Source organism: Capra hircus, chromosome 1 (genome assembly GCF_001704415.2).
Source record: "Capra hircus breed San Clemente chromosome 1, ASM170441v1, whole genome shotgun sequence".
Taxonomy (NCBI): Eukaryota; Metazoa; Chordata; class Mammalia; order Artiodactyla; family Bovidae; genus Capra; species Capra hircus.
This window is the reverse complement of record NC_030808.1, coordinates 64,157,789-64,182,202: the sequence shown is the minus strand read 5'-3', so window position 1 is coordinate 64,182,202 and position 24,414 is coordinate 64,157,789. Positions and strand designations below refer to the sequence as shown.

Genomic DNA, 24,414 nt, shown 5'->3' with positions numbered 1-24,414 from the left:
CAGAAGATAATACCATATTGTATACAGTATGCATAGTCTTGTAAGAAACTGACAACGTGAAGTGACTATAGCATTTTGCACTTCCATCAAAAATGAAAATTCCTGTTGGTCAATATTTGGTGGTGTTAGTGTTCCAGATTTTGGCCATTCTAACAGTTGTATAGTGGTATATTGTTTTAATTTGCATTTCTACTTATTTGTCATTTGTATATCTTCTTTTGTGAGGTGTCTGTTAAGGTCTTTGACCTTTTTTTAATGAAGTCCAAATTACCCATTATTTCTTTAATGGATCATGATTTTGATGTTGTATCTAAAAAGTCATCACCCTACCCAAGACCATCTAGGTTTTTCCCATGTAATCTAAGAATTTCATATTTTTGTATTCTACACTGAGGTCTGTGATCCATTTTAAGTTAATTTTGTGAAGGGTGTAAGAGTTGTATCTAAATTCATTTTTAAATGTAGATGTCCAGTTGTTCCAACATCACTTGTTAAAAAGACTATCTTTGCTCCATTGTATTGTCTTTGCTCTTTTTGCCAAAGATTGTCATTCAGTCACTAAGTCGTGTCCAACTCTTTGCGACCCCATGGACTGCAGCACACCAGGCTTCCTTGTCCTTCACTACCTCCTGGACTTTGCTCACATTCATGTCCATTGAGTCAGTGATGCTATCGAACCATCTCCTCTTTTGTGAAAGATTAGCTGATTATAAGGATATGGGTCTATCTCTGGGCTATTTCATCTGTCTATTCTTTCCGTAACATCGCAGCTTTTTTAAAAATTATTTATTTATTTTTGGCTGTGCGGGATCTTTGTTGCTAGGGGGGCTTCCCTCTAGTGGTACCAAGCAGGGGCTACTCTCTAGTTGTTGTGCACAGGCCTCCCTTGCAGTGGCTTCTCTTGTTGAGGAGCATGGGCTTAGGGCCCAAGGGCTTCAGTAGCTGTGGCTCCCAGGTTCTAGATCACAGACTCTAGTTGTGGTGCACGAGTTTAGTTGCTCCATGGCATGTGAGATTGTCCCAGAACCAGGGATCAAACCCGTATCTCCTGTACTGGCAGGTGGCTGCTTTACCACTGAGCTACCAGGGAAGGTCAACACCACCCTTTCTTGATTATAATAGCTTGAAGTCATGTTGTGTCAGTCCTCCAACTCTGCCCTTCTCTAATACTGTACTGCTTATTCTCAGGTTTCTTGTTTCTTCAGGTAAGCTTTAGAATCACCTTGTCAATATCCACAAAATAACTTGCAGGAATTTTGGTTGAGATTACATGGAGTCTATACTTCAAACTGGGAAGACTTGACATACTGACACCACTGAATCTTCCCATCGACAACCATGGAATATTTCTCCACTTATTTATAGTTCTTCTTTGATTTATTCCACTGAAGTGTCATAGTTTTCCTTAAATAGATCTTGTATTTTATTAAATTTATACTTAAGTATTTCAGTTGTTGATGCTAATTTAAATGGCACTGTGTTTTATATTTCAAATTCCACTTGTTCTATATAGGTATGTAGGAAAGCAGCTGACTTTTGTATACTAACCTTGTATCCTACAACCCTGCTATAATCACTTATTTACTTATTAACCCCACTTATTTTTTTTTAAGTCAATTCATTCTGATTTTCTACAAAGATGAACATGCCACCTGCTAAAAGTTTTATCACTGCTCTTTGCACCACCTTTCCATGCTGCCAGAATGGTGCACATGAATGTCCTGGCTGACGCCCTCAAGAGTATCAACAATGCTGAAAAGAGAGGCAAACGCCAGGTCCCTATTAGGCCATGCTGCAAAGTCATCGCCAGGTTTCTAACTGTGATGATGAAGCATGGTTGCATTGGTGAGTTTGAAATCATTGATGATCACAGGGCTAGGGAAACTGTCATGAACCTCACAGGCAGGCTAAGTAAGTGTGGAGTGATCAGCCCAGATTTGATGTGCAACTCAAAAATCTAGAAAAATGGCAGAATAACCATTAAGTATGAGGTAGGTTTTCAGTACACATTCTTCATAAGGTTGAAGATGTTCCTCTCTAATTCTAGATAACCGAGAGTTTTTGTCATGAAGGGTATCGGGTACTGTCAAATAGTTTTTCTGCCTCTATTAATATGATCATGTTCTTTTTCAGTCTGTTGACATGATCCATTACATTAACTGATTTTAAAATGTGGTACCACCTTGCATGCCTGGGATGAATTCCACTTGGATGTGGTGTATAACTCTTATTATACATTGTTGGATTTGATTTGCTAGTATTTTGTTGAGGATTTCCAAGCCTACATTTATGAGGGATGTTGGTTTGTAGTTTTCTTTATGGCAACTCACTCCAGTATTCTTGCCTGGAGAATCCCACGGACAGACGATAGTTCATGGGATCTCAAGAGAGGTACATGACTTAGCACTATCTTTCTTTCTTTCTTTCTTAATGTCTTTGTCTGATTTTGGTATTAGGGTAATGCTGGCCTTATAGAATGAGTAAGCTTCTACTACCTGAAACAGATTGTAGAGAATGGTATAATTTCTTCCTTGAATGTTTGGTAGAATCACCAGAGACCCCTTCCGGGCCTGGTGCTTTATGTTTTAGAAAGCTATTAATTATTACGTCAAAGAAGTTTAATAGATTAAGGCCTATTCAGATTTCCTATTTCTTCTGAGTTTTGGCAAGTTGTATTTCAAGTAATTAGCCCTTTTCATCTACATTATCAATTCTATTGTAGGCAAAGAGTTATTCACAATATCCCTTCATTATCTGTTCAGTGCCATAGGATCTGTAGTGATCCTTTTTCATTTCTGATGTTAGTAAATTGTGCCCTCTCTCTTTTTCTCTTAGTTAAGTCTCCCTAGAGACTTACCAGTTTTTGTGAGCTTTTCAAAGAACTCTCTGGTTTCACTTACTTTTTCTATCAATTTCCTTGGTCAAGTCCATTGATTTATTATTTTCTTCTGCTTGCTTTGGATGTAATTTGCTCTTCTTTTTCTAGTTTCTCAAGGTGGAAGCTTATATGATTGATTTAAATCTGTCTTCTTTTCTAATACATGTATTCAATGCTATAAATTTCCCACTAAGCACTGCTTTCGTTTCATTCCATAAGTTTTCATAATAAGTTTTTCATTAAGTTTAAAATATTTTAAAATTTCTCTTGAAACATCTGCTTTAACCCATGCTATTTAGAAATGTATTGTTTAATATCAACAGATTTGGGGGTTTTCAGTTATCTCCCTGTTCTTAATTTCTAGTTTAATATCACTATGATCTGAGAGAAGACATTGTATAACTTTTGTGCTTTTTACATTTATTAAAGTATGTTTAATGGTCCAGAATGTGGTTTATCTTGCTGAATGTTCCAGCTTCAGAAGAATGTATACTCTATTGTTGCTGAATAAGTAGTCTATAGATACCAATTATATCCAGCTGATAAGTGGTATGCTAGGGCCTTACTGACTTTCTGCCTGTTAGATGTATCCACTTTCTACATGAGGGTATTGAAGCCCCCACTGTGATAGTGAATTCATTTACTTTGTAATTCTATTAGTTTTTGTCACATGCAGTCTGACACTCTGTCATTAGGTATGTATACATTAAGGATTATTATGTCTTCTTGGAGAACTGACCTCTTTTTCATTACATAATGCCTCTCTTTATCCCTGATACTCCTCCTTGAAGTCTGCTCTGTCTGAAATTATTATAGCTACTGTTGCTTTCTTTTAATGTTAGCATGCTATATTTTCCTCTATCCATTTATTTTCTTTTAACATTTTTACTGAAATATAGTTGATGTACAACATGTTATAGGTGGGCAAGAATCCCTTAGAAGGAATGGAGTGGCCCTCATAGTCAACAAAAGAATCCGAAATGCAGTACTTGGGGGTAATCTCAAAAGTTACAGGATGATCTCGGTTCATTTCTAAGGCAAACCGTTCAGCATTACAGTAATCCAAGTCTATGCCCCAACCACTAATGCTGAAGAAGATGAAGTTAAACAGTTTTATGAAGACCTAGAAGTCCTTCTAGAACTAACACCAAAAAAAGATGTCCTTTTCATCACAAGGACTGGAATGCAAAAATAGGAAGCCAAGAGACACCTAGAGTAACAGGCAAGTTTGGCCTTGGAATACAAAATGAAGTAGGACAAAGGCTAACAGAGCTTTGCCAAAAGAACACACTGGTCATAGCAAACATCCTCTTTCAACAACACAAGAAATGACTCTACACATGGCCATCACCAGATGGTCAATACCAAAATCAGATTGATTATATTCTTTGTAGCCAAAGAAGAAGCTCTAAACAGTCAGCAAAACAAAATCTGGGGTTGATTGTGACTCAGATCATCAGCTCCTTACACAAAATCTGGGCTCAAATTGAAGAAAGCAGGGAAAACTACTAGGCCATTCAGGTATGACCTAAATCAAATCCCTTATGATTATACAGTGGAGGTGACAAACAGATTCAAGGGATTAGATCTGGTGGACAAGAGTGCCTGAGGAAGTATGGATGGAGGTTCGGAACACTGTTTATAGAAGGTGGTGACCAGAACTATCCCCAAGAAAAAGAAATGCAAGAAGGCAAAGTGATTGCCTGAAGAGGCCATACAAATAACTGGGAAAAGAGCAGCGAAAGGCAAAGGAGAAAGGGAAAGATATACCCAACTGAATGCAAAGTTCCAGAGAATAGTAAGGAGAGAAAAGAAAGCCTTCTTAAATGAACAATGAAAAGAAACAGAGGCAAACAACAGAAAGAGAAAGACTAGAGATCTCTTCAAGATGGAGATACTAAGGGACCATTTCATGCAAAGATGGGCACAATATAAGACAGAAACAGCAAGGAGCTAACAGAAGCAGAAGACATTAAGAAGAGGTGGCAAGAATACACAGAAGAACTGTACAAAAAAGGTCTTAATGACCTGGATAACCACAATGGTATGGTCACTCACCTAGAGCCAGACATCCGGGAGTGTGAAGTCAAGCGGACCTTAGGAAGCATCACTACAGATAAAGCGAGTGGAGGTGATGGAATTCTAGCTGAGTTACTTCAAATCCTCCAAGATGATGCTTTAGCAGCACTTTAACAGTGCTTCACTCAATACGCTGGTAAATCTGGAAAACTCAGCAGGGGCCACAGGACTGGAAAAGGTCAGTTTCCATTCCAATCCCAAAGAGAAGAGCAATGCCAAAGAATGTTCAAATTATCGTACAATTGCACTCATTTCACATGCTAGCAAGATTATGCTCAAAATCCTTCAAGCCAGGCCTCATCAGCACAAGAACCAAGAACTTACAGACAGAGGGCAGGAGAAGTGGGTGACAGAGGATGAAATGGTTGGATGGCATCACTGACTCAATGCACATGAGTTTGAGCAAACTCAAGGAGATAGTGAAGGGACAGTGAAGCCTGGCGTGCTGTAGCCCATGGTGTTACAAAGAGTTGGACACAACTTAGCAATGGAACAACAACAAATACAATACAGTATTTCACAATTTTTAAATGTTATATTCCATTTATAGTTTAAAATATTGGCTATATTTCTTGTGTTGTTCAATATATCCTTGTAGATTATTTTATATAATATTTTATGTAATATGTATTATAGTTTGTATCTCTTAATACCCTGTTCCTATACTGGCCTTTCCTTTTTCCCTTTCCCCTCTGCTAACCACCCAGATTTGTACCCTGAATCTGTGAGTATTTCTTTTTTGTTACATTCACTAGTTTGTTGTATTTTTTAGACTCCACAAATAAGTAATATCACACAGCATTTGTCTTTTGCTAACTTCACTTAGCATATTTTCGAAATCATCCATGTTGTTCCAAGTGGAAAATTTTCATTCTTTTTTATGGCTAATAGTCCATTGTGTATATAAACCACATTTTATTTATCCATTCATTTGTTGATGGACATGTGAGTTGCTCCCATATTTTGGCAATGGTGAATAATGCTGCTATGAACATCGGGGTGCATGTATCTTTTCAAAATAGTGGGTTTTTTCAGACACATACCCAGGAGTGGGAGTACCATCTCCTTATGGTTTTGATGGATTAGCAATGTTGAACATCTTTGCATGTGCCTACTGGCCATCTGCATGTCCTCTTTGGAGAAATGTCTATTCAGGTCTTCTGCACATTTTTTAATCAGGTTGTTTTGGATTTTTTTATGTTGAATTTTATGAGCTGTTTATATATTTTGGATATTAACCCTTTATGGGTCATATCATTTGCCAATATTTTCTCCCATTCAGTGGGCTATCTTTCCATACTGTCAATGGTTTCCCTTACTGTGCAAAATCTTTTAAGTTTAATTATGTTCTATTTATTTTTGCTTTTATTTCCTTTGCTTTAGGAGACTGATCCCCCAAAATATTGCTGCAATAAGCAAAGCATCTTTCCTACATCCATATAAGAGCCAAAGGAATCCATACACAGTCTTAAAAAATTTGAGGAGAAACTGGAATCATAATTGGCACTTATATTGAGGATTACAGACCTTTGATAACATATATCCTATTTATAAGACGCTGTATCATTAAGAGTAACCATACCTTTTAAATGCATGCATGTTTGAAAATCCAGACCTATTTAACTTTCTATTCAGAAATCTTAGGCCTTAAAAAATGTTTATCTTCTCACTCACTTCATGAATACCTTGGATTTTCTTCTCTTATAGAAACATTAAGTTATACTGACATGGGGAAGAGTATAGCAAAAGTTAGCTTTTTAATGGGACACTTTACCAAACCTGCTATCTTGCCCTAAAACAAAAGACCCAGGAACTGCTCAATAATCCCAGATTCAGCTCTTGTCCTTTACTTTCTTTTCACCTTGGTTCACATTCCTTTGTGGGACAGACACCACGTTGGATGTATCTTTGTATAGCACACTGCCTTGGGTGCATTAGATGATTAAATTATAAATTCTACTATTAAAAAATATTTTCACTGGTTTTCTTGATCAAACGTTGAAGAACTGTTGTCAAATAAGTACACTTCAGAGAAGCAAAAGAGAACATTTAGAGCACTTTCAACTTTCATTTTTACCATAACTCATAATAAAAACTACACTATATACCATAACAATTATATACCTATGAACATATACATTTATCTATTTAAATCAAAAGTTATAAGCAAAAACATAACTACCCTCAATACATCTGAAGCTCTTGGTTATTTTCTATTTTGTTTTTTTAAATGCTGCTAATGACCACTAGAAAATGTTCTAATGATTTATGATCCATTCTTTAAAAATAATGATTCAGAGAACTATCTTTTAGAAACAAATGTGGAAGCAAATAATAAATAAACTGGAAAAAAGTTTTAAAATAACGGTTACTTACCTGGTTGATGCAAAAACAACATTGAATGGCATCTGCTGATAAACTGGAAGGAAAGGCCTGGGGAAGAAAGGAAACACAAACGTGGGACTTCTGCACTGTGTGTTTGCTAAGTTTCCTGCCACTGCCAATATTTGTCCCTTAAAATCAGTGAGTTTGAATACTTTGTATATCAGCAATTCTCAAACTTTGGCACACACAAAATCACTGGGGAGTGGGAAGCTGCTGCTTCTGCTGCTAAGCCGCTTCAGTCGTATCCGACCCTGTGTGACCCCAGAGACGGCACCCACCAGGCTCCCCCGTCCCTGGGATTCTCCAGGCAAGAACGCTGGAGTAGGTGGGAGTAGGAAGATTCTTGTTTAAAGTTCAAATCCACAGGTCTAGCCCAGCAGACTCAGTGGATACAAGGTAGAGCCAATTAATCTGCATTTGTAATAAACATCCCCATGTGTTTGCTGCAGATGGGAAACAAGCCACACCTGAGAAACAGTGCCTTATACTTAGGCTTCAGCTGGTCATTAGTTCCCAGCAACTTCTCAAGTTCCCTGAGATGTTCTGAAATTTCCAGTGATTTACTTTAGGCCGCCCCCCCGCCCCCACCCCGAAAGTCTAGGAACTGAGTATACTATGTAAAGAATTTCATTCCTCTGAAAAACTCAGCATCATCAAACATCCATAAGGAGGTTGTTCATAAATAACGTGTATTACAAATTTACTTTCTCTAATGAGCTTATGTAGGTATGACATCAAGTTATACATCCGAGTTAGCTATTTTGCTGACTCAGATAGGACCTAGAGGGAAATCCGCATCTAATTTTTTTCTAATCTGAGCGTATGATTATCACATGTGTGTATTCATCACGAATGAAACAAGGTGAATCTTTTGACTATGTTGGTTTTGGTAACATTCACACAAAGACAGCAAATGTCACCTATCTGCCCTCTTTTAACACTTCTCCCTGCACTATCGCTGTCATGTGTCTTTCCTCTATCTCACCTCATTTGATGACTTCATTTTGTTCTCAAAGATACATTCTTATTTGCAATTAGTATCTCTAAGGTCAGGCAGACTTAGTTGGAATCCCAGCTCTACACTTGCTAATTCATAATAGAGTAACCTTGAGTAATTTACTTCTCCTCTTTTGGTCTCAGCTTCCTAACTGGTAAAATGGGGATAATATATCCTATCCTAGATTTCTGTTCTGAAAATTGATGTTATATATGTAAAGCACTTATAAAATGATACCTGGCATATTGCATGACTTAAATATGAGAGCTGCTATCATTATTACAAAGAGGTCTCTAATAATATTAGGGCTCATATTCATCAGTAATTATTTCCTACCTTTCAAAATATTTATAGCGATTCTTTCCAGTAACATCAGGATCTTCATAAACTTCTTTAGGCATCTGAAAAGAAGCATCAATTCTAAAACGAAGCAGGAAAACATTATTCAAGTCGAACATATTATTTCCAAATATAATTTTTATTTCATATTCATTCTCAGTTGCTAAATCGTGTCTGACTCTTTGGATCCCATGGACTATAGCCCACCAGGTTTCTCTGTCCATGGAGTTTTCCAGGCAAGAATACTGAAGTGGTTGCCACTTTCTACTCCAGGGAATTTTCCCACGCCAGGGATCGAACCCATGTCTCTCGCATCTCCTGCACTGATAGACAGATTCTTTACCACTAGCACCACTGGGAAGCCCCTATTTCATATTTATATGTCTATAAAGTAGGAGATACACCTGAGACTGAGAGCAAAGTCTTCTATAACATGTGTCTTACTGTCCTACACCTCAATAATTACTTTTCCTGAGCCAGGAAACCAGGAGCCAACAAGAGGAACTGAAAGCTAATAAATGAGTAAATTTATGAAATTCCACATACAAAAATGTTCATTTTTAGTTAACAGTGCATGAGAATTACAAAATTTAAAAAAAAAACACAAAATTTTATGTCTAGGCTGTAAGGTAGCATTGTAAAAGAAATTTACTATGTATGAACTTGTAAATATTCTTTAAACAAATAAGGAATTTGACAGACCTATCACTGAAGGTACTTTGGTTGCAGGTCTCCAAAAAGTCTACTTGGATACTAGCAGAAAAGTACACTTGCAATTTCTAAGACGGATCAAAGAAATTGGATGGATCAAAATGCAGTCACCTCTACCTTTGGTGGTAAGTTATCATGTAATATATACTATAACCTTTGGAGAACACCTATTAGGTTGGTGCAAAAGTAACTGCGGTTTTGCACTGTTGAATTTTGCCATTTGATACTGGAATGTGGTTATGTTATACACCATTTTAATGCTCATTTCTTGCTTTATATTTTCTTTTGCTAATGACTTATCACTTGCTGTTTATTTTATACTTATTTTAGACTATGGAAATGATGTTAAATAAAAAGCAAGTTCAAGCAATTTTCTTATTCAAGTTCAAAATGGGTCATAAAGCAGAGCAGGAAACTAGCAACATCAACAATGCATTTGGCCCAGAAACTGCTAACAAACATATAGTGCAGTGGTGATTAAAGAAATTTTGCAAAGGAGACAAGAGCCTTGAAGATGAGGAGCATAGTAGCCAGTCATCCGCAGTTGACAACGACCAACTGAGAGCCATCATCGAAACTGATCCTCATACAACTACATAAGAAGCTGCCTAAGAACTCAGCGTCAACCTTTCTATGGTCATTTGGCCTTTGAAGCAAATTGGAAACGTGAAAAAGCTTGATAACGGTGCCTCATGCTGCTGCTGCTGCTAAGTTGCTTCAGTCGTGTCCAACTCTGTGCGACCCCATAGACAGCAGCCCACAAGGCTCCACCGTCCCTGGGATTCTCTAGGCAAGAACACTGGAGTGGGTTGCCATTGCCTTCTCCAATGCAGGAAAGTGAAAAGTGAAAGTGAAGTCGCTCAGTCGTGCCTCATGAACTGACTGCAAATCAAAAAAACCATCATTTTGAAATGTCACCTCTTATTCTACGCGACACTGAACCACTTCTCGATCAGATTATGACGCGTGACAAAAAGTGGATTTTATAAAACAAAACTGGCAACAACTAGCTCAGTGGTTGGATGGAGAAGAAGCTCCTAAAACACTTCCCAAAACCAAACGTGCACCAAAAAAAGGTCGTGGTCATTGTTTTGGTGGTCTGCTGTCTGTCTGATCCACTACATTTTTCTGAGTCCCAGCAAAACCATTACATCTGAGAAGTATGCTCAGCAAATAATGAAATGCACCAAAAACTGCAACACCTGCAGCCACTATTGGTCAACAGAATGGACCCAGTTCTTCTCCACAGTGCCTGACTGCAAGTTTCACAACCAGCAATCCAAAAGTTGAACAAATTGGGCTAAAAAGTTTTACCTCATTTGCCATATTTACCTGACCTCTCTCCAACCAACCACCACTTCTTCAAGCATCTCAACAACTTTTTGCCAGGAAAACGCTTCCACAACCAGCAGAAGGCAGAAAATGCTTTCCAAGAGTTCATCAAATCCTGAAACATATATTTTTACACTACAGGAACCAACCAACTTATTTCTCATTGACACAAATGTGTTGACTGTAATGGTTCCTATTGTGATTAATAAAGATGTGTTTGAGCCTCATTATAATGATTTAAAATTCACAGTCTGAAATCACAATTACTTTTGTACCAACCTATTACTAACCAATAAACCTATAACTGTTGCTCCCAAATCCAGATTGTTTTGGTCAAAGGGGTTAAGAAAGAGAACTTGAGCTCAACTGGTCTAGGTATAACATCACAATTGTACATTTTAAAATAATACAGAATGAATAAACAAAACTTTTTAAGAAGAAAAATGCATCCATCAAACACATGAATAGCAGCTGGAGCCACCTGACACTTACGCGGCAAGTTGCTGGAGGGCCTCTCTGTGCCATGGCTCATGTCGCTTCCAGTCCCGGCTGATGAATGATGGAACAGGATCTGCCTTGCTCCAATAAACAGAATATCTTGGATAATGGAACATGCTGCTGAACATGGTTCTAAACCTGGGAACCCTTCTCTAATGTTAAGACAGGAGGGCAGAGGGAAAAAGGACAAAATTACACCGGATTTTCTAAAGTATTTTACTACTGCAAACTTTTGAAAGGTACAAAACTATCTATACGGCATAGGCTATTGGTATATGTATAGACTATCTCTAGAAGGATACTGAAGAAACTGATGACAAGGGGTGATTATGTGAAGAGGGCTAAGGGTAGCATTTATTTTATACTATATATGCTTTTGCACTACTGGAATTTTTTCAACACAGACATCTATTACTTTTCTCATTGAAATAATTTAGGTTATCGTCTGAGTCCTTTATTCACTATTAGTTAGTTAATCCTCACATTAGGCCACAAGTATTAAAACATCTTGTCCCCTGGTAACCATGGCAAAGAAATTTCTGAAGAACATAAACTCCAGTGGAGATTTGGTGATTAGAAAATTTGATCAGCACAGTTAGCCAAACTAGATGGTTCAGGTTCATTAGGCTGCCTGAGCAGATGAGTAAGACCTACCAGTTTGCTTCGAATCACGGTGGCCTGAATATTTGCCTGGTTGTGGTCTTTCTCACTTGATACAATAAACAACGGGTCTGTGAAATAAACAATAAAGCAGTATAAGGAAGACCACAAATCTAGCACATATCTACTCCCAGGTAGAAAAAAACAATAAAGAATTGTAATTTCTTAATTGGAAAACAAATTAGAAAATTCAGATATCATCTAACTCTGCGGCAGCTCATAGCTCTATTACTCACCATCAGTGAGAGTCTGTGAGATGCATGTGTTCGCTGTACGCTCCAATGTCAGTGAATAGAATCGGAATGCAAAAAGAAGGCTGAACATGTTTTCAAGCACCATAACCTCAACAGGCTCTCCTCTCTTACGAACAAACCACCTTCTGGGTCTGGGTAGCTCTGGAAATACTCTAAGAGGAAGGACCATGTATACACAGACACTACACCCGTTTCCAGGGTAAAGAAACAATAACTTTGGGCACTGCCTCCCATCTTCAGTTCACAGGGAAGATACACACTTAACAGTGTATCACCCAGAGCTGGTAGACAGGGTAAAAAAAATGTCATTCTCTAGTAAGACATAAATAAGATCAGCTATTTTTAGAATTCACCCCTTAAAATGGAACTAAGTTATTTCCTCCAAGTTTAAATAAGATTGCCCTGTTGCTGTAAGTACGTATTTGTTAGGTATACCTTTAAAGTGACAATGAAATTCATGATTGATTTTACTATCACTTAAAAATCAAACAATTTGACATTGAAATCACAAGCAATCTTCAGGTATAGACTTGATTTCTCAAGTAGATATGTCTAGACAAATAAATACCTTGAACTAGTCTAGACATCTTGGTAACGTATATTTCTCTGCAGAAATCATTAAATTGTTATTGTGATTTAGAATTAAGTCTCTTGAATTTAGACGATTTGTCAATTTCCGGAACTTAGTTACTTCCTCAGTTACCCAATTTCAGGCGAACAGCACAGTCACAACCATTGAGGACTTCCCCGGTGGTCCAGTGGTTGAAAATCCACCTTCCAACACAGGGGGCATGGGTTCAATCCCTGGTCTGGGAACTAAGATCCCACATGCTGTGGGACAACTGAGCCCATGCACCACAACGAGAGAAGCCCACAAGCTGCGACCACTGAGCCTGCATCCTGCACACACTGCGCCCACACATTCTAGAGCCTGTGCTTCGCTGCGAGAGAAACCCGCGCACCAGTGAAGACCCAGCTGGCCAACACAAACAATCACAACCACTGGTCCAGTGATACCTTCTAAATCACTTAAAACAAGAGACAAGAGAATGTAGAAACTTCACTTTGTCTTATACGATTTCCAACATATTAGCGATGCTGAAGATATATTCTTCTGTCTAAATAGGTGCATTCATTCTCCAAATTCAGTAGCCTATAATTTGAGGGCATAAAATTTGGCCTCTTCATTCCTAATCAGCCCAATTTCCATCACTTCTCAACTTGATATCACTGGGTCAATGGCTGCAATTGTGCTGGTCATCTGAAATTAATTTAACCCACATTTCCCCTAAGTCTGGATAATGAATCATTCTCCTCTTATTAATATTTCCATAAGGAATGTGAAAATGATATCTATAGAAACATTTTTTAATCTACAGACAACAACACAATACTGTATGATTTGTGACTATACATTCTACAACATAGTCTACAGTTCAGTTCAGTCACTCAGTTATGTTCGACTCTGCGATCCCATGGACTGCAGCAGGCCAAGCCTCCCTTGTCCATCACCAACTCCTGAAGTTTACTCGAACTCATGTCCATTGAGTCAGTGATGCCATTCAACCATCTCATCCTCTGTTGTCCCCTTCTCCTAACTGCCTTCAATCTTTCCCAGCATCAAGGTCTTTTCAAATGAGTCAGTTCTTCGCATGAGGTGGCCAAAGTACTGGAGTTTCAGCTTCAGCATCAGTCCTTCCAATGAATATTCAGGACTGATTTCCTTTAGGATGGACTGGTTGGATCTCCCTGCAGTTCAAAGGACTCTCAAGAGTCTTCTCCAACACCACAGTTCAAAAGCATCAATTCTTCAGCACTCAGCTTTCCTTACAGTCCAACTCTCACATCCATACATGACCACTGGAAAGCCATAGCCTTGACTAGATGGACCTTTGTTTGCAAAGTAATGTCTCTGCTTTTTAATATACTGCCTAGGTTGGTCATAACCTTTCTCCCAAGAAGTAAGCGTCTTTTAATTTCATGGCTGCAGTCATCATCAATGCAGCGATTTTGAAGCCCCCAAAAGTAGTCTGTCACTGTCTCCCATTGCTTCCCCATCTATTTGCCATGAAGTGATGAGACCAGATGCCATGATCTTAGTTTTCTGAATGTTGAGTTTTAAGCCAACTTCTCCACTCTCCTCTTCACTTTCACCAAGAGGCTCTTTAGTTCTTTGCTTTCTGCCATAAAGGTGGTGTCATCTGCTTATCTCAGGTTATTGATATTTCTCCCAGCAATCTTGATTCCAGCTTGTGTTTCAACCAGCCCAGCATTTCTCATGATGTACTCTGCATATAAGTTAAATAAGCATAGTCTACAACTGTGCTCAAAATCAGTGCTCAAACGGCACTGGAGAGGCCCCTGAGATGCCCCAGCAATAGCGTGCATGCAGTGTCGCTGCAATCATGTCCAGCTCTTTGTGACCCTGTAGACTTTAGCCTGCCAGGCTCCTCTGCCCATGGAATTTTCCAGGCAAGAATACTGGAGTGGATGGCTGATTCATGTCAATGTAAGGCAGAAACCACTACAATATTGTAAAGTAATCAGCCTCCAATTAAAATAAATTAATATTTTTTAAAAAGGAACACTGGAGTGGGTTGTCATGCTCTCCTCTGGGGAATCTTCCCAATCCAGGAATCAAACTCGCATCTCCTGTGGCTCCTGCATTGCAAGTGTATTCTTTTTTTGTTTTTTTTTTTGGTAGATTTTTAAATTTATTATTATTATTTTTACAATATTGCATTGGTTTTGCCATACATCAACATGAGTCACGGAGGGAAGCCCCAAGCAATAGCAATCACCCGGTTATCACTTACTTATTCCTAGACAGTATTGAGTGCTTTGTGTATAGTATTCCTTTTAATTCTCAAAAAGTTAATAAGGTAAGCATGAGGCCTCCATTTTACAGAAAAGGAAACCAAGGCTTCAAGAAGTCAGCAACCAAGGGGATCAAGATGGTGGAATAAGACGACAGAGAGCTCCCCTTCCCCCCAAAACACATCAAAGATATATCTACATGTAGAACAATTCTCAGTGAAAACTAGCTGGAAACTGGCAGCAGGACTTCTATACAAACAACCAGAGCTGCAATAAATAGCTCCATGTACCAGGGAGTGTGCTAAGTCGCTTCAGTCATGTCCAACTCTTTGCGACCCTATGAACTGTAGCCTACAAGGCTCCTCTGTCCATGGGATTCTCCAGGCATGGAGTGGGTTGCCATGCCCTCCTCCAGTGGATCCTCCTGACCAGGGATCAAACCCACATCTCTTTAAGTCTCCTGCATTGGCAGGTGGATTCTTTACTACTAGCAACATTTGGGAAGCAAGGTAGGATGTGGGAAAAAAAAAAAGGCATCAGGTTGGGACCTGCATCCCTGGGAGGGATCTGAAAGGAAGAGAAGGTCCACATGGGTGGACCTTCACTCTGGGGAGCAAGCAGGTCAAGCCACAATTTTGGCATCCCATTCCTGGGCTCCTGCACAGACAAGAAAAACCCCCTCATTTGCGAGGAAATTCACTGAGACAGACAGACTGAAGAAGGCTGGACTCTACTCATAAGGAGTGTATGTGTGCCGGCTCACTAACAGTCAGGGCCAAGAGAGCCACCGGAAGTGATGGTTGCCACTTTACCACACTTTCCAACCCCAACAGGCAAATGCCCCAGCCCCCTCAGTCTACACCACAGCCTAGTGTGAGATCTGGGCAGAGGCTTGGTCTAGCCATGCAGAGACAGACCAGAGGGCCTGAGGTGTGATCTGGGGGCGCTGCAAGCCCCATTATAAATGGGCGCATGGCGGGTGGTGGGTCTAGCTGGGCAGATATTGCCAGCATGCATAACTGGTGGCATCATAAGAGGGTGCAGATACTAGTACGCAGCAGTTTATTTCCCAGCAAGAGCACGCTGGGTGTGCTGGAGTGGCTCCACCCACTCCATACCACACCACAGCTCAGCACTACATCTGGGGCAGAAAGAGAAGACTGGGAGAAGACCACCATAGAGGCAGCCCAGATCTCAGGTGGCAAAGCAGCTCCTGCAGCCACAACCACCTGACTCCCAGTCACTGCACAACACAGCCCTGCCCTAGATCTGGGATGTTACAACAGAGAAAGGGACGTGAATCTGGGCTGCTTCTGAGCACGATGTCTACACAGGTGAGACACAGGTATTCTGCGACCTCACAGACCTTACTTGCTTCAGGATTCACCTGAAGCACACTCAAGGGCTACAGAGCATGATCAAACAACCCTCAAGCCTTCTATTCAAACAACTGGGGAGTGCACCCCACTCCCAATAGGATGATGACAGCCATGGAGCTGAGAAGAAGCCCTGCCTCACATCCAGCACAGGCTGTAGATGCTACAAGCCAACCACACTTCCTATCCAGGGGATAACAACCAGTCCAGACTGAGGAAAGACATGGTGGGCATCCATACCAAAATCAGTCTCCCACCAAAGGACTGGAGACACAGAGTCTACGCAGGGACAACCCTACATAAAAACATCCCTTCAAGACCACAGTGGAGAGCAGATTCTCCTAAATTCAGAGAGACAGAAAAAGGTAAGTAAAATTAAAAAGCATAGGAACTATTTCAAATCAAAAGAACAAGAGAAATGCCCTGAAAGAACAAATAATGAAACAGTCCTCATCAGTCTTTTAGACCTTGAGTTAAAAGGTCTAAACTTTTGAGTTAAGAGAAGGTAATAAAAATGCTAAATGAATTAAGAAACATATCAAAAGAAATGCAGATCTCTGTAACAAGGAACTATTAATGCAATCTATAAAGGTGAACCAATCAAAATTAGACAATTCCATTGCTGAGATAAAAACCAATCTAGAAGCAATGAATAGCAGACTAAAGGACACAGAAGAATGATAAGTGATCTGGAAGACAGAATAGTAAATTATTCAATCAGAACAGTGGAAAGACAAATGAAAAAAGTAAAGGCCACAATTGAACTCTACAGGATAATACAAAATGTGCCAACCTACACATAATAGGGGTTCTAGAAGAAGAAAGAGAGAATGGATAAAAAATTGTATTTTAGGGACTTCCCTGGTGGTCCAGTGGTTAATACTTTGCCTTTCAACGCAGGGGGTGTGGGTTCAATCCCTGGTCAGGGCACTAAGATCCCACAAGCTACATGACACAGCCAAAAGCAATATACAACAAAACAAGCCCAACAAACAAAAGTCCAGGACCAGACGGCTTCACAAGGGAATGTCATGAAACATTCAGAGAACAGTTAACACCTATCCTTCTGAAACTATTCCCAAAAATTGCAGAAGAAAGAACACTTCCAAACTCATTCCACAAGGCCACCATCAACCTGATACCAAAACCAAACAAAAGTGAAAGTGTTAGTCGCTCAGTCGTATCCAACTCGGCTCCTCTGTCCATGGAATTCTCCAGGCAAAAATACTGGAATGGGTAGCCATTTCCTTTTCCAGGGATCTTCCCGACCCAGAGATTGAACCCAGTTCCCCCACACTGCAGAAAGATTCTTTACTGTCTGAGCCACCAGGAAAGATCACAATAACAGAAAATTAAGGCCAATATCACAAATGAACATAGATGCAAAAATTCTCAACAAGATACCAGCAAACTGACTCCAACAACACATTAAAAGGATCATACACCGTAATAAAGTAGGATTTATTCCAGAGATACAAGGAGTTTTCAATATCTGCAAATCAGTCAGTGTGATACACCACATTAACAAACTGAAGATAAAAACCATATGAACATCTCAATAGATTCAGAAAAAACTTTTTATAAAATTCAATATCCATTTATGATTTTTAAAAAACGCTTCAGAAAGTGGGCATAGAGGGAACTTACCTAACCATAACAAAGGCCATATATGACAAAGCCATAGCTAACATCATACTCAACGTAAAAGCTGAAATATTTCCTCTAAGATCAGGAACAAGACAAGGATGCTCATTCTCACCACTCTGATTCAACATAGTTTTGGATGTCCTAGTCATGGCAATCAGAGAAGAAAAAGAAAAGGAATCCAGGGACTTCTCTGCTGGTCCAGTGGCTGAGACTCTGTGCTCCCAATGCAAGGGGCCTGGGTTCAGTCCCCGGTGAGGGAACTGGATCCCACATGCTACAACTAAGAATTCACATGCTACCATTCAAAAGATATCACATTCTGCAACTAAGACCCAGTGCAGCCAAATAAATAAAAATAAGTATATTTTTTTAAAAAAAGGAATCCAAATTACAAAAAAACAGAGTTGTCGCTGTTTGTATATAACATGATGCTACACATAGAAAACCCTAAAGAAACTACCAGAAAACTACTAAAGCTCATCAATAAATGTGATAAAGCTGCTAGATACAAAATTAATATATAGAAATCTATTGCATTTCTGTACACTAACAAGGAAATATCGAAAACAATTAAGGAAACAATTTAATTTACCATTGCATTAAAAAGAATAAAATACCTAGAATAAACCTACCTAAGTTGACAAAAGATCTCTACTCTGAAAACTATAGGACACTAATGAAAGAAACTGAAGATGACACAAATAAATGGAAAGATATATGTGTTCCTGAAATGGGAGAATCCATATTGTTAAAATGACCATACTACTCAATGGAATCTACAGACTCAATGCAATCCCTATTACATTACCAATGGCATTATCACAGAATTAGGACAAAATAATTCTCCAAGCCAGGCTTCAGCAATACGTGAACCGTGAACTTCCAGATGTTCAAGCTGGTTTTCAAAAAGGCAGAGGAACCAGAGATCAAATTGCCAACACCCACTGGATCATGGAAAAAGTAAGAGAGTTCCAGAAAAACATCTATTTCTGCTTTATTGACTCTGCCAAAGCCTTTGACTGTGTGGATCACAATAAACTGTGGAAAATTCTGAGAGAGATGGGAATACCAGACCACCTGACCTGCCTCTTGAGAAATCTGTATGCAGGTCAGGAAGCAACAGTTAGAACTGGACATGGAACAACAGATTGGTTCCAAATAGGAAAAGGAGTACATCAAGGCTGTATATTGTCACCCTGCTTATTTAACTTCTATGCAGAGTACATCACAAGAAACACTGGGCTGGAGGAAGCACAAGCTGGAATCAAGATTGCCGGGAGAAATATCAATAACCTCAGATATGCAGATGACACCACCCTTATGGCAGAAAGTGAAAAAGAACTAAAAAGCCTCTTGATGAAAGTAAAAGAGGAGAGTGGAAAAGTTGGCTTAAAACTCAACATTCAGAAAACGAAGATCATGGCATCTGGTCCCATCACTTCATGGGAAATAGATGGGGAAACAGTGGAAACAGTGTCAGACTTTATTTTGGGGGGCTCCAAAATCACTGCAGATGGTGACTGCAGCCATGAAATTAAAAGACGCTTACTCCTTAAAAGGAAAGTTATGACCAACCTAGATAGCATGTTGAAAAGCAGAGACATTACTTTGCCAACAAAGGTCTGTCTAGTCAAGGCTATGGTTTTTCCAGTGGTCATGTATGGATGTGAGAGTTGGATGGTGAAGAAAGCTGAGCGCCAAAGAATTGATGCTTTGAAGTGTGGTGTTGGAGACTCTTGAGAATCCCTTGGACTGCAAGAAGATCCAACCAGTCCATCCTAAAGGAGATCAGTCCTGGCTATTCATTGGAAGGACTGATGTTGAAGCTGAAACTCCAATACTTTGGCCGCCTCATACAAAGAGCTGACTCGTTGGAAAAGACCCGAATGCTGGGAAGGACTGGGGGCAGGAGGAGAAGGGGATGACAGGGGATGAGATGGTTGCATGACATCACTGACTCGATGGACATGGGTTTGGATAGACTCCAGGAGTTGGTGATGGACAGGAAGGCCTGGCATGCTGCGATTCATGGGGTCACAAAGAGTCAGACACAACTGAGCAACTGAACTGAACTGAATTTTTAATTTGGATGAAAACACAAAAGACCCTGAATAATGAAAATAATCTTGAGAGAGAAGAACAGAGCTGTAGAAATCACACTCTATGCCTTCAGACAATATTATAAAGCTACCATAATCAAAACCGTCTGACACTGACATAGAAATGGACATAGAGATCAACTGAACAGAACAGACAGTCCAGCAGTAAACCAATACACTTATGGCCAATTAATCTAAGAAAAGTAGGTAAGAAAACACAGTGGAGAAAAGACAGCCTTTTCGCTAAATGGTTCTGAGAAAAACTGGACAGCTACATGTAAAAGAATGAAATTAGAACATTCTCCAATACCACATACAAAAATAAACTCAAATTGATTAAAGGCTTAAATGTAAGTCTGGATAAAACTTCTAGAGGAAAATATGGGCAGAAGACTCTGACATACACTGCAGCAAGATGTTTCTGGAACAGAAATAAACAGTATATAATTAAGTCTAAAAGCTTTAGCGCAACAAAGGAAAACATAAACAAAACGACAACCTACAAAGTGGGAGAAAATATTTCTAAATGATGCTACAACAATGATTAGTTTCCAAAATATACCAACAGCTCATATAGCTTAACATCAAAAAAACAAACAACCCAATTAAAAAATAGCCAGAAGACCTAAACATTTCTCCAAGAAGACATACAGATGACCCACACACACATGAAAAGATGTTTAATATCACTAATTATTAGAGAAATGCAAATCAAAACTACAGTGTAGTATCATCTCACATCAGAATGGCCATTATTAACAAGCCTACAAATAAATGCTGGAGAGAGAGTGAAGAAAAAGAAACTCTCCTACTCTGTTAGTGGGAATGAAAGTTGGTGCAACCGCTGTGGAGAAGATCATGGAGGTTCCATTAAAAAAAAAAACAAAAAACTAAAAATAGAGTTACCATATAATCTTGCAATCCCACTCATGGGCATATATCCAGAGAAAACTCTAATTTGAAAAGATACATGCACCCCAATGTTCACAGCAACTCATATTTACAAAGGCCAAGCCCTGGAAGCAACCTAAATGTCTATCAACAGATGAATGGATAAAGAAAATGTATAAAATAAATAACATATGTATATACATATGTATACAAGCACACAATGGACTATTACTAGCCATAAAAAAGAATGAAATAATGCCATTTGCAGCAACATGGATGGACCTAGAGATTATCCTATTAAGTGAAGTAAATCAAAGACAAATATCGTATCACTTATGTGTAGAATTTTTTAAAAATACAAATAAACTTATTTACAAAACAGACAAACTCATGGAAATAGAAAACAAATTTATGGTTATCAAAGGGGATAGCAGAGGAGGGGAGGGGAGAAATAAATTAGGACTTTGGAATTAACATAAATACAGTAGGTCCTTGTTGTTTATTCTATAGAGAAAGAAAAGAAAGGAGGGAAAGAGCTCATGATAAATGATAAACCCAAGAAGTATTTAAGATATTTTGGGGGCTTCCATGGTAGCTCAGTGGTGAAGAATCTGCTGGGCAATGCAGGGGACATGGGTTCGATTCCTGGTCCAGGAAGATCCCACATGCCATGGGACAATAAGCCCGTGCACCACAACTACTAAGCCCACAGCCCACAACTACTGAAGGCCCTGTCCCTAGAGCCCGTGCTTCGCAACAAGAGAAACCACTGCAATGAGAAGCCCTCACACTGCAACTAGAGAAGGCCCCCGCGCAGCAATGAAGACCCAGCACAACCAATAGATAAATATTTTTAAAAACGACATTTTTGGAAGCTAGGAAAATATATCATATTTAAAAGACTTTATAATTAGCAGTGCAATAGTGTAGCTATTAATCCACCAACAAATGTAGATTCAGGGAAGCGACAGAGTACTGTAGGCACTTCAAGTGAGGCACTTTAGAGATACAAAGTATTCACATAACATTCAGTCAAATGTGAAACAGTATATAAATGAGGTAAGATTTAGAAAAGAATGCTATTAACTGTGAAGCATACACAAATGTAAGCAATCATTACATATTCCCAACAGCAGGGAACGGCTACCCTAAAGACTCCCATCCAAAGGAAACCCTGGGATTCTCAGAGGAGATACCACACCGTTAAAAGAAGGGCAAAGAGGGCAAAACGGGGGGCGGGGGAGGGAAATCATGCTTTACTGATTGTACTTATTGTAGTAGTAAATTAAATAAATGATTCATAACAAATTATATAGCACCCAACATATGTACCAGCACTGGAAAAGGTGCTGAGAATGCTACAAAAATGGAGAGAACAAGAACTTAAATAACTCAGGAATTTATGGTCCAGTAGAAGAGACAGAACATAAATGAACAATCAGGGCATTAAATAAACTGGGGCTTTACTGGCCCAAAAGACCTAGTGGACCTAGTTTACAAGCAATACTTTGACGGATAAGAATAAGCTCAAATAAAAAGAGAAACCTAAAAACAAAGATGAGACAACCTGGCCCTTCTTTACCTACCCAGAATGACAAGTTTGGAGTTGCCCAGAGAATTGGGCATTTTATGCAGTTTGAATGACGGAGTGTCGAGTGAATCTCCAAGTTAGAACGCCAGGAACGGCATTCAGGACAATTGCTTAGGGCTGTGCGAATTGTCAGGGTAAAGAAGAATGAGGTGTTCCTGCTCGCTACTCTGAGATGCAGAGCGCACCTGCGGCTTCCGAGACCGCCTCCTCCCCCCAGCCAGCCCAAGAGCCACCTCCTGCAGGGCGTGGAGCTGCCCCTAACCAACAAAAGACAACCCGGGCTAGAGATCCCTCCTGAGGCTTGTCTTTCGTCCGCCGCGTTCCCGGCCAGGTCCGACAGTCTCGACGCCCACCTGGCCCAGGTGTCGACAACTCAGGAGGGAGGTTTGGAGCCGCCCTTACCGTATAAGAAATCATACGTTCGACTGGCAGAGACTTTGCCCCAGGCCCCTGACTTCCCTCCGAACCGGGTTTGAGACACCTGCGACTTGGCCTGGGGTTCTTCGATAGTCACTACGTGACTCATGGTGCCGGCTCTTCCCTGCCGCCAGCCAGGTTCAACTAGGGAAACCTAGCTGCTGCGTGCACCGTAGCTATGGTAACCTCCGCAGGGACCAGAGAGCAAACGCCAGGCGAAGATAGGCAGCTAGTCCAGAGGAGAGGGGCGGGACTAGCGTCAGAGAGGCGGGGTCGAGTGACGACAGGAAGGGGCGGGGCGAGGAGCAGAAGCCGAAGGACGGGGACATGCGCAGAGGGGTGGAGCGTGAGGGGTGGGGGAAGAGGAGGGGAGAAAGGAGAAAAGGAGGGGCTGGCCTAGGGAGGGGAGGGCAAGGAGAAAAGGGCGGGGCGAGGGTAGAGAAGGACGAAGGGCTCGGTGGAGAGAAAGGCGAGGGAGGGGAGAGAAGGGCGGGGTGGGAGAGGGACTGCCTCACTTCCCAGTTGCACTCCGGTGATAAAGTTACGAGCATTTAGCGGCCCACCCACGGTCAACGCCAGGGGGCCGCAGACTGGGGAGAAGGTTGCTGCTGAAATCCCTGCAGCCATTTACCAATCACACTCCGTAGCCTCTTTCGGAAATCCCTGGGAAATCTTAGAGCCTTCTAGAATAGTTGGGGACTTTCATTTCGGACAACCCCTTTCCGCAGGGCATGTTCGAACTAAAGAATCTGAGCGTCAGCCTTTGGCACACTATGAGCTCTGGTCCTGATTATCAGCGTTTGTGGTGGGCTAATTAAATGTTCATGCGCATTCTGCTATCCCTCTGCTATCTGTGTGTATGTGTTAGCCGCTCAGTCGTGTTCAACTCTTTGCGATCCCATGGCCTGTGACCCTCCAGGCTCATCTCTCCATGGGATTTTCCAGGCAGGAATACTGGAGTGGGTTGCCATTCCCTTCTCCGAGGGATCTTCTCCACCCAGAAATGGAACCTAGGTCTCCTGCATTGCAGGCAGATTCTGCATTTCAAACTGATACGGATTTTTTCACTTTAGTTATCAAATTTAAGAAAAATTGGTGGTGCCCTAGTAACCACCAGTGTTAACCAAAAAGATATTGTTTGCTTAGTATCACTAGGAATGAGTGCATTTTACATATCAGATTCTTTTCGTCCGTTATGATCATTATACTTTGTGATGTTTGAATTATCCCATTTGGCTAGTGACACACGTTAGAGTTAGCTTCTTTGTCTTTTTCATGTAATCCATAGGCACTTCAACAAGCCTCCTGCCTTCTATTCTTCTTTTCACACATATTCTTGGTTTTATTTTGCTCTACTCATGAACTTCTTGGTTTTTTTGCCTATCAGCCATGTATTTTGCCATTTCCAAGCCTTTGCTCAAACTGCTTGCTTTGCCTAAAATG

The 24,414-nt window shown here is 40.2% G+C and overlaps 1 protein-coding gene across 2 annotated transcripts in view; it reads right to left on the bottom strand.

Annotated features, from left to right (window-relative positions):
• The window catches only part of MAATS1 (MYCBP associated and testis expressed 1), an 84,421-nt gene extending 61,213 nt beyond the window's left edge, over positions 1–23,208 (bottom strand). Inside the window, exons 1-5 of one of the 2 annotated variants that reach the window (XM_013962739.2) lie at positions 22,957–23,208; positions 11,874–11,950; positions 11,214–11,371; positions 8,676–8,759; positions 7,334–7,390 (exon numbers count right to left, since the gene is read on the bottom strand). In XM_013962739.2, coding sequence (XP_013818193.1) covers positions 7,334–7,390; positions 8,676–8,759; positions 11,214–11,371; positions 11,874–11,950; positions 22,957–23,080 — 500 coding nt within the window. In that variant the 5' untranslated portion in view covers positions 23,081–23,208. The remainder of the gene's footprint in view (positions 1–7,333; positions 7,391–8,675; positions 8,760–11,213; positions 11,372–11,873; positions 11,951–22,956) is intronic. The other variant, XM_013962742.2, reaches the window with a different exon arrangement.